This window comes from Sus scrofa, chromosome 3 (genome assembly GCF_000003025.6).
Source record: "Sus scrofa isolate TJ Tabasco breed Duroc chromosome 3, Sscrofa11.1, whole genome shotgun sequence".
NCBI classification, from domain to species: Eukaryota; Metazoa; Chordata; class Mammalia; order Artiodactyla; family Suidae; genus Sus; species Sus scrofa.
In genome coordinates, this window is record NC_010445.4 from 52,003,742 (window position 1) to 52,015,109 (window position 11,368).

The following is an 11,368-nucleotide window of genomic DNA, read 5'->3' on the forward strand; positions in this document are numbered from 1 at the left end:
TAAAAGAATCTGGCAGGAGAATGTGATCTGGCAGGAAAGTCCTCCACCACCGGGAGCCCATAACTCCCAAGGGACCACCATCTAATGGTGCCAAGCCCCTGGAGAGACCACAAGACCACAAGGAAATAAGGAGTGCCTCCTCTGTGTTTTGGGCCCAATCACAACTTCTCCACCCTTCAGGGTTGGACTTTAGCGAGGTCTAAAGTAATTCTTTTTTTTTTTTAAGGGCGTATGGAGGTTCCCATACTAGGGGTTGAATTGGAGCAGCAGCTGCCGACCTACACCACAGCTCATGGCAATGCTGAATCCTTAACTCACTAAGCGAGGCCAGGGATCGAACCAGCACCCTCATGGATACTAGTCAGGTTTGTTAACAACTGAGCCATGATGGGAACTCCCCAAAGTAATTCTTTGCCAACATTCTATTTGGAGGCTTGAGCAGTGATTAAAGGATGCAGGCAAGGATTTTAATGAGTAAATGTCATTTCATTTCTTAAGTCACCCATGCTTCCACCACATCAAGAAGGAAATGGTCTCACACAAACTAACTTGAAGACTGGTCAGTGTCAGGAAGGCCTTTCTCATTTGTCATTCTCAGTCACCAACCAGAGGCAGACGTTATCTTGTAAGCTCACATTGCCATGCTAATTGATTCTTCCATCTTAGAGGCCCATTTCTTAACTCTTTCTCAAATCTTTTCCCTTTTCTTCAGGAAGGGCTGATCTACAGAATTATGTCTTGATAACTGAGTTCATTTATTCATTCAAATATTTGTCCCTGTCCTTGGCTAGCATGGTGAGAAGCCCTGGTTATGCAGGAATAAGGTGCAGTCCCCATGCTCAGAATACTAGCAGTCATTATAAGAGAGAAGTTAAATGTACAACCCCTGATTAAACAAAGATGTAATTGTCCAAGTTTTGATCTCTCTCCTCACTGAGTCAGCCACAGTCAGAACCCATTCTCCACTAGTGGAACAGCCCAAATGCATCCATCTTGGAAGGTGAAGCTCAATAAGACCAAAATGAACATTTTCTGTATTTATGACATAGCCTATTTCTCTGTAAACACCCTAAGGGGAATACCAATTATAATCAGATAACTGCTTACCAAGCAGAATGAGAATTACTAAAAAGTCAGACTCTGATAATGTGAATGAGGTTGCCATCTTTCAAACGGGGACAAACAAAGTGTGAGTGTTTGAATTATGGACCCCTTATCCCTGGGTGGGGCTTGGATAGGCCAATCTCTGGGGCTGTGTTTCTATGCTGCCAATCTTTTTTTTGGCCACACCAGTGGCATGTGGAAGTTCCTGGGCTAGGGATCGAACTGGTGCCACAGCAGCAACCCAAGTGACAGCAGTGACAGTGCCAGATACTTACTTACCCTGCAGAGCCACCAGGGAACTCCTATGCTTCCCAACCTCATCAGTCCTCTTTCTGACTGACTCATTCAAGAGGAACAGATATTTAATAATATTAAAGTTTAGCTTCGATAGCAGAAGAGCCATTCTGTCCCTTTGCAATAATCAGGGCTGCTTCAGTTGTAATTCCCTGGGACATTATTTTAGAGCCTCGATTCTCAGAAGGCTTTGATTTTTAGTTAAAACTTTGTGGATGAGATCTCCCCAATGAGATTTTAAATAATTAGTAGCAATAAGAGCGGACAACATTTGAAAGTGTTTTATCTTTCAAGCACAAAAAGAATACTCCTGTTCTCATGTGTACAATGGCTCAGAGGCACAAAATAGCCAAGAGCATTCTAGCTAAGCTGTAGTGGTTATAAGAAAAGAAAAAAAGAAAAGACAGGAAAAGAAAAGACAGAGATAAGGACATTCATTGCCACATTCCTTGTAAGAGAGGAAAATGGAAACTAAATGAAAGTGAAATATATAACGAAAAGGATCAACAAAGGCAAAAACTGGTTTTTGAAAGGAGTAATAGAACAGAAAAATCTCTAATGAGACTAATCAAATGACAGAGAGAGGGAGTGTGTGTGTGTGTGGGGGGGGACACATTGTAATAGGGATTAAAAGGTGAACAGAACTGCAGAAGCAGACATGATGATGATAATTTCATGCCAGAATATCTGAAACATGGAAGAAAATGAAAATTTCCTAGTAAACAAAATCTTACCAAAACCCATTCAAGAATAAATAAGACTGTTGTCGAATCCCATCACCATTAAAGAATTTAATCAGTGGGTGAGAACCTACCCACAAAGAGAACTCATGGTTGTACGGGCAAGTGCTAACAAGCAGAGCTGTGGGAAAACTAATTCGAATATTAAATACCTAGCACAAGCTCCTCCATGCCAAGGATTATGACTTATGGGTTGTCATCTGCCAGTACAGTCAAGAAAAGAATGTTTCAAGGTGAAAACACAGGTATAGAAAGGTGAGTATAGGATGCCCTGTTTACATAAAAAAGGAAGGACTAGAATGCATAGTTTTACTTGCTTGTATGGCATTACACCAGGATAAGGCAAAGCCTGCAAGGAAGTAATAACAGCAGAACCACAAGTCAAGAAAACTGAGATGGGCCCAGGCAAATATGTGTCAGGAATGGGGAGACTCTCCAGAGCATGACTTCTTATAAATCATGCACTGCACACTCAAACGAACAGACTACTCAACTAATTTTAATTAAAAAGAAGGATGAAGGATAGTCTGAAAAGAAAGAATAATTAGGAGAGGGTAGATATAAATCATAAGCTATTACAAAGCTCTAGTAAACGTAAATTAAAAAATAACTAATAAGCAGGGTACAATTGTCAGTAGCAATTAGCTAACAAGTCCATCTTGGATACACAAATCTCTTTGCCAGTTCTGCTTGAAAAGGTACAAGTTTAAAAAAAAAAAAAAAGGCAAGTGGGTTTTAAAGAAGAGGAAGGAAAATATCAACAGGATTTTTTTTTTTTTTTACCTTATACCACTTGATTGAATTCAAAACAAAACTGTTCGGGAAGTTCAGATAACATATAAGAATATCATCTTTTCCAACGTGTAGGATTTGTTTGTACTCATCTGCTACATTTGGTTGACTCTTTTTAGAAGTACGACACCAATGCTTTTGAAACACAGTTAGGTTGATTTGCATTCTGGGGCAGATGTTTGTGTCACTGTAAGAAAACAAGTCAAAAGCTTGTAAATTCAATCATAAAACCAAATGACCCTGTTCATCTCCAAATATTTCCAAGTCCTCTTCCAGGCACTATGCAAATCTTCTGCCTCAAACAAGACAACATGCATCTCACAAGCCATTAATTACAAAAAGAAAAAATTATGTTTAGATGGTGGAAACATTGGAGGACATCTTAACCAAATGATCAAAATGAACATCACCAAGGAGGGGCAGGTGAGCTCCAACTGTCTGAGTTTGCTGAGAAGAACTCAAACCCCTTCTACTACTCCAGCTAAGAAGTCTCAGCCTGAACCTACTCATGAAGAACTACCTGGCAAACCCAAATTAAGAGACACAATATAAAAAAATTGCCTGTACTCCTTAAAAATGTCAATGTCACGCACGCACACAAAGCCGAAGATCTGTTCCAGATGAAAAGAGATACATGACCACCAAATTGCAATGGATGGGGAAAAGGAAGAAAACATTTATAAACGTCATCATAGAGAAGATTGCTAAAACTAGAACGTGAACTGGGGAGCAGATAAAAGTACTATGGTGGTTAAATTTCCTGAATGTGGTAACTATTCTGTGTTGATGTAAGAGAATATTCAATGGGGTGAATGTGGCAACATGTTAAATAGCAGAGAAACTAGATAAAGGATAGATGGGAATTCTTTACACTATTCTTGCAAATGTAATGTGATTTTGAATTATTTCAAAGTGTATAGTTCACTAAATATGTACATATCTGTATGTCAAAGATTTATGGGAATTTGTGTTTATTTTCTTCCATGACGGACAGTACTGACATCTACCTTCTAGAAAAGATTGTTTTGCTCCATTTCACAGCTCCCGGATTTAAATATTTTAAATCCAGCCTGGATGTCCAGATGAATTTGTGGGACACAAAATCTTTAACTCTGGTTATTGAATAACCTGGAGGAAACAGGAGAGCAGACCTCCACAAGACATCGGCAACTGGTCTCCAGTGTGAGTGAAGCTGTAGGAAGGGATTGCTGGCTCTTCCACATGTGTGTCACTGAGTAATCTTGAACCTGAGTCCATCATAGGGAAATGAGGACTTTGGTGGGAATCATAGAGGGGGTGGCCATCCTGAAACCCAGAAGGGGCTGGAAAATACCAAAGAACCACACAAGAGGGGGAATATTGCTACATTTCTGGAGTACCTACTTCATACAGGATCTTGGGTAAATTTTACTTCAACCCTCTCAGGTTGGCTTTACTCCCACTTTGCGGATAAGAAAGCCATGGTTCATGGAGGTCAAATAATTCACCAAGGTCATACACGTTAGTGAGGGAGGATAACAAAATCTGGACCCTCAGCCAACATTTGGTCCAGAGATGTATTTTTTTTAATATTTTTAATTGAAGCATAATTGATTCAGATTATATTGGTTTCAGTTGTACAACATAGAGATTTAATATTATTATACATTATACTCCCTTTAACGTTGTTAGAAAACAATGGCTATATTTCCCTGTACTGTAGGATATAACTTCATCACTTATCTATTTTATGCATAGTAGTTTGTAGCTCTTAATCATATATCCCCACCTGTCCCCTCCCTCCCTCTCCCCACAGGTAATCACTAGTTTGTTGCCCTAACTGCGAGTCTGTTTCTGTTTTCTTATACTCATTCATTGTATTTTCTAGATTCCACATATAAGTGATAATGTGTTTTAATTAGGACACACACAGAAGACTTATTTGGTAGTTAACCACACATACATACACATACATGCACACAGGCCTATTTAGAGGTTATCTTGAAAGGTGGGAAAATGGACTTGCACTGAATAGACTGCATCCTTTTGGTGAGGCATATGCTTTCCATTCCATCACAGTCCCCACCAGGCTCAAGTATCTCCCACCAGACCTGTGCCATTTACATTACTTCCTAGCATAGGGCTTTCTATGCTAGAGAGTAATGTAACCATTGTTAGGCATGGTATATGGTTTTCCGGTTTTATATGACTACCTTGTCCCTATTGAGAAAACTAGATTCAGCTTCTCAACAATAATCATTTCCTGCACTTATTTATTTACATTGTTTTTATTTGGTTCTCCAGTTACACATTTTTTAAAGCCTGGAAAAGTACATAACATATGCATAACATAACATAAGCATCTTGAAGTTTTGTCACTGTTAAATTTCTATAGCAGATCCCTTACCAACAAATGATCAAAGGAGAATTATCCCTGTCTGGATTTGCCACCTATCACAAAGCCATTTGGCATTCCAAGAAAGACAGCAGCCTTCATATTGGGATAAGCAGGCTTTGTAATGGGGTCTGGTCTATGGCATCATTTCAATAGGAAAAATGTATTTTGTATTCCAACAACTGATTTACAAATCTATTTTGTTTAAAAGCCTGTTAATTGACACTATCTTGTAATAATTACAAAACTATATTCTTCTCATTGTTTTCTACATGTATGAAGTTAATCAAGAATTTTCCTAGAAGAATTTTATAATTATAATATATACGTATGTGTAAAAATAAATATATAGAGAGAATTACATATATAATTCAATGAGAGAGAGAGAACTCTATTGTAAATGAAGAACTTACTTTGTATCACATTGGTAGATCCCAGAGTCCTCTCCTTTCAGGGGGAGAAACAAAATCCAGCCTTGGTCCTGGTGAATTCTGGACTGTATGTTTTTAGATATTGGGATTTTGCTAGGATACTTATACCATGTCACATCTACTACTTTCCCAGATGTTGGCAGATAGCATATGCAATTAAAAGCTGTAGGCTGGCCTACTGAAGCTGTCTCATTGTTCACACTTACATTCTCAAAAACATCTAGGGAAAGAAAGGAAAAAAAATAACCACAGAGAGCGCTAGTTTAGTTTTCATTAGTTTTAAATGCCACTTTAATTTTCTAGCTGATTTGAAATTTTATGTGAGGTTTTTCTCGGTGTGGGAGTTTTCCTAAAAACAGTCTGCTGATGTGAAAGCATAACCGGAAGTTCTTCACAGATGTCCATCAGACGGAATTTACTCAGTCCCTTCCCCCCACTCAAGTCATCTTCCCCATTTGGAAGGATTTCTTTCTTTCCCTTCTTGTCAAAAAACCTTAACTCCTTCAGAGTACATGTTCCTACTCTGAGCGCCCCTTGCTTTGTTTCCTTTCCACTCTTGTCAACCGGTTAATTCAATCTGTCCTCAATAATACGTATCTCATTCCAAAAAGCATTGTTAAACAATCTGCTCTCTTTATAGTTCATTTCTATCAAATTTGCTTAGTTGTCTTGGAAGCAGTTTGTTCTGTGGATGGGTTCTTTGCTTTTACCTTGGGTCTAAAATATCTCTTTGTCACATAAAAAGACAGCATCATATCCAGTTATGCATTTTAACTCGTCTTGTCTTGTAAACTGGCCCATTTCCCCCCCCACCCCAGTCACGTCAAAGCTCAAAGGTGACATTTGGGGCTGAACATCAGACACTTGGAGCTGAACCTTGCCCTCTCCGAACCCCGCGGGATTCTGCATGGACCACTGGAGAAAGTGTAATCTGCAGGCTTGGGTCCCACCGCATCCCCCAGGAGGTCCTCACAGGAGCTTGCTCAGAGCGGCGGTGGAGGGGGGGTGGGGAGGTATGGGGGAGCATGGAGGGAGGGTGGGCACTGAGAGCCAAACATGCTGAACCTACCTGCTCTGAGAAAACGTGGAAGAGCGATGCACACGACGAAGAGCAGCAAGGACTGCATTCCCCTATCGGACTGTGAGGAAAAGAGAAGATGGGAAAGTGCACCTTCCCCTGGTACAAAGCCTGTGTTCTGCGACCTCTGAATCTCAGAGATTCCAGACAGGCCACTGCCTTTCCCTTCTTCTCCAGTAGCCCTCCAACGTTGACCCCACATGTCCCCTGTCGTGCTTCCAAAGACTGCTCTCTTCCCTACCGGGTTCCTGCTCGGTGCTCCCACCTCCAGAATTCCGGCGGCCAGGCCTCAGTTGCGAAGAGCCAGGAGGCACCATGGGGGAATCGGGATGTGTTCCTTCTTCCAGGCTGTCCCATAGCCTCCTCTGGGGTCGCGGGGTCTCCCCTTCTGCCATCTGGCATCTGCGCCAGGTAGGAGGCTCCCCTCAAAGCCCACCTCCCGTGGTGGCCCCCTGGGGGTCACCCATGCGTAGCCTCCCCAGAGGGTCCTTAGCCTCAGGATCGGCCTGGGCCCCCGCAGTCCGAATGGAAACCCCAAACACTTGCTAATTCGGGAGAAGCCAGTTTAAGCCTACCTGGAAAGGCCGGCAGAAAAAAAAAAAAAAAAAAAAAAAGGAGGAGGGACTGGCTATTGAACATGGGCTCCACACCTTCGCCCAGAGACAGAGTCCCCTCCCTGAAAGTCGCCCAGCCGGCTGGGGGCCTCCTGGGAGTCCCGATCGCCGGCCTCCCCGTCAAGCACGTTTTTGCCACCTCCTCCCAGGCACACCTTTCCTGCCAACCGGCGCCCCACCCTCGCCTGGCTCAGCTGCAGACTCCCAACCGGGTGTGTACCTGCCTGACTGAATCAGAGCGCAAGATCTCCTGGCGAGTGGAGACTGACAGTTGGGTACTGAGCCCTGTTGGAGCATTTCCATACCAAGCTAGTTCCTCACCACCACCGTAGGACCTTAGGAAGGAACGTGCCAGCACGCTAGGAAGTGGGTTTGAAGGCTTTTTGCCAGATTTTCCGGCAGTTAAGAAATCCTCCATCCTCATTAACGTATGCTTAAATCTATTCCAAATTGTCCTATCAAATGAATTATTCTTTCCTTTCTGAGTTCCGTTTGAGCACGCCCCTCATCGGCCTATGTAGAACACCCAGATTGTGGAAGCAAGCCGTACCAGAGGGCTTTTAAGAAATACCATTTGTCTGCCTGAGTAGTGCTGGCTTACTTCTAAAGCAGACATCCCAGGCTGGTGCTCACAGACCTGGAGAGGGAAAACTGCACCTGTCTGAAACTTCCCAATGCAATGATAGCAACAGAGACCTATTGCCCTGCCTATCAGGAGACACCCGGAGATATCTCTGAGGGCACTGAGACTTAGGGAAAATATAGAATATAGTCTCCATTCAACAGATTTCTGGCTAAGCTATTTCTGGTGGTTGGTCCAAACTGTCAGACAAGGAGCTATACCAGCAAGCGGAAGAATGGCCGGCAAAGCTTTCTCTGATAGGCTTGTGTGCAAACCAGTGGTTTCCAAATTTTGACACTCTTATAGGATTCCCAAGTGCTTTGGTGTCTGTTGGCTCCGCCTGTCGATATGTAAGATATTAAAAATTAAATGGAGGAGTTCCCGTTGTGGCTCAGTGGAAACGAATCTGAAAGACTAAATAAACAAATAAATAAATGGAGAGTGTTTTAAGCATTTACTTTGCTGTACAGAAGAAACTGGCACAACATTGTAAATCAACCATGCTTTTATTTTATTTTTTGGTCTTTTGTCTTTTTAGGGCCGCACCAGAGGCACATGGAGTTTCCCAGGCTAGGGGTCCAATTGGAGCTGCTGCCTCCAGCCTATGCCAGAGCCACAGCAACACAAGATTCAAGCCAGGTCTGCGACCTACATCACAGCTCATGGCAGTGGCAGATCCTCAACCCACTGAGTGAGGCCAGGGATTGAACCTGCAACCCCATGGTTTCTTGTCAGACTCGCTTCCACTGCTCCACAACAGGAATGCCTATGCTTTGATTTAAAAAATGCCAGTAAATAAATAAAAACTCTTCCCTGAAAGATAAAATAATAAAAATTATATATTTATTTTCTCATTTATTTTAAATAACAACAGTAAACACTCTATAAGTTAATATAAATATCATATATTTTATGAAAAATAACTCTACTTCCCAAAACAGTCTTATGGAGGAAAGTGATATTGGCCTACATACCACTGCATACCCATACTTGGTGTTTGGAAAGTTCTTTAATGTCTGTCTTAAAAGAAGACAGTGGGATTCTTATATGCAGTCTCTTACAATGTAATATGATGTAATATGCAGCCTCTGAGAAAGTCCACTATCCTCTGGTGAAAGAATGGGAATAAAAACTCAAGTAAAGTCCTAGTATTATGATGAAAATTGATTTATTTCATGGATCTTTTTGAAGGATCTTGGGGATCGCTAGGGCTTTCACATGCAGAGGCCCCCTTAGTAAACTGGAAGTGGGGATCTTCATTTCCCCAGACACCAGCATTTCATAGGGCTCCTCTGTACTTACACATTTTGCAAGGTTTATGCCACCAAACAAGTGTTATTATAAAAAGTGTCAAGTGACTTGAATGTGGAACTACTGTTATAAGTAGTGTCAAAATTATTTCTGAATCTTTTTTTTGTTGCCTTGCTTTCAGTTTCTACCTTATAAATAAGGAATTTGTGCCTTATCCTGTTTTGTACAGTTTGAGGCTCAACTTGCATGCCAAGTCCAATCAATATTGTTGCCCCAAAGCTTATGAAGTTTACGAGGGCCATCCCAGCATCCCTCCTCCAGCCCCCTCAGGAGCAGCTCCTCCCTTTGATTGCACAAGGCTGTCATTCCACTTTCTCAGTGAGGCTAGGACCTGAAACTTGCATTTCCAGGGAGGGTTCCTGAGCCATATGTGTTTCCTTCTACATAGGGAAGGAACCTCTTAGCTCTGAAGGCAGAACTGATTTGGGAATTGTAAATTCTACCTTCAAAAACAACAGAAAACCAAAACATTTGCTGAGGTTTTCAATAACCTTGAAAAATTAGAGAACCTGGGCAGCATTGTTGGCTGATGAGAAAGGGGAAGGAAGGAATTCAAACAGTTTTGCTTTGTTATGGCCACAAGACATACTTCTTTATGCTGAACTTCCTCAGTTTTAATAAAGAAACTATTCTTCCTGAGTTTCACTTCTTAAATTTTCTTTTTAAATGGGCAACATGCAATAGTTAACAGCTAAATAATTCAATAAGTTGTAAGTCACAGAAGTAAGACCCAGCCTCAGAAATAATAATTACCAAGTTTCCTTTATACATCTCTCCCACCCTCCAGACTCACTATTTTAAATTTAGTGTTTATCATTCTGGGGTGTGTGTGTGTCTGTATGTGTTCTTTAAGCAATGTAAAGTATTCTTTTATAGGATTTTTCAGCATTAATATTAAAGTAGGAGTTCCTGTCGTGGCGCAGTGGTTGACGAATCTGACTAGGAACCATGAGGTTGCGGGTTCGGTCCCTGCCCTTGCTTAGTGGGTTGACGATCCGGCATTGCCATGAGCTGTGGTGTAGGTTGCAGACACGGCTCGGATCCCGCGTTGCTGTGGCTCTGGCGTAGGCCGGGGGCTGCGGCTCCGATTCGACCCCTGGCCTGGGAACCTCCATGTGCCGCGGGAGCGGCCCAAAGAAATAGCGAAAAGACAAAAAATATGTATATATATATTAAAAGTACTATAATAATACTTCTATAACTTGTTTTTTACTTAACATTATATTTTTGACATTCAAGTATTTTGAGAAGTTCTAGGTTACTCAAGGTCACTACTATATGATACTCCATTATATGAATATACCCAAATTTAGGTATCTATCTCCTTTGAACATTTAGGTTGTTTCAGATTTATATTTTACCCTTAAATGGAGTGCTTCCATGAAGACTTTTGTAATGTCCCCTTGTGTAAGGTTTTGATCGCTTGTCTAGTGAGTAAAAATGCAGGATCACTGGGTAGATGCATCCTTGATTGTATTAGGAGATCCCTAGTTTTCTCCTATTAGAGTCCTTTAGATGATAAGAGTTCTATTGCTTCATGTTCTTGCCAATATTTGATAATGCCAGACCTTTACATTGTGCCAGTTTTGCCAGTCCAGTGATATAAATGCTATTGGGTGATTTATTTTACATTTCTCTAATTACTAGGAAGGGGGAAACATCTTTGCCTGTGTCCATTCCATGTTGTCTGTGTGAAACCTGTGTCCTCTGTGTGAAATTTCTTCTCGTGTTTTTCCCTTTTACCCACCTGGTTATCTTCCTCTCATCAGTTCGTGGAGAACTCATTAAATTCCACCTCTGATATCTCATGTGTTTACCTGCAAACGTTCACTCTGGCTGCCATGTAAATAACTGGTCATGGGGTGGGTAGTAGAAAGGAGAGAATAATGGCCCCAGTTAGGAAGCTACTGGCCTAGACCAAAGAAGAGGTGATGTGGCAGGTGTAGGATGATGAGAGTGGACATGTATATATGGAGATCCATTTGGGATACATTTCAATGTCTCTCTG

At 41.6% G+C, this 11,368-nt stretch overlaps 1 protein-coding gene across 3 annotated transcripts in view; it reads right to left on the reverse strand.

Annotated features, from left to right (window-relative positions):
- The window catches only part of IL1RL2 (interleukin 1 receptor like 2), a 32,751-nt gene extending 24,885 nt beyond the window's left edge, over positions 1–7,866 (reverse strand). For 2 of the 3 annotated variants that reach the window (XM_021087124.1, XM_021087122.1), the window contains exons 1-4: positions 7,648–7,866; positions 6,805–6,874; positions 5,718–5,955; positions 2,922–3,117 (exon numbers count right to left, since the gene is read on the reverse strand). In XM_021087124.1, coding sequence (XP_020942783.1) covers positions 2,922–3,117; positions 5,718–5,955; positions 6,805–6,874; positions 7,648–7,851 — 708 coding nt within the window. In that variant the 5' untranslated portion in view covers positions 7,852–7,866. Of the gene's footprint in view, positions 1–2,921; positions 3,118–5,717; positions 5,956–6,804; positions 6,875–7,388; positions 7,603–7,647 lie in introns of those variants that run through there. The other variant, XM_021087125.1, reaches the window with a different exon arrangement.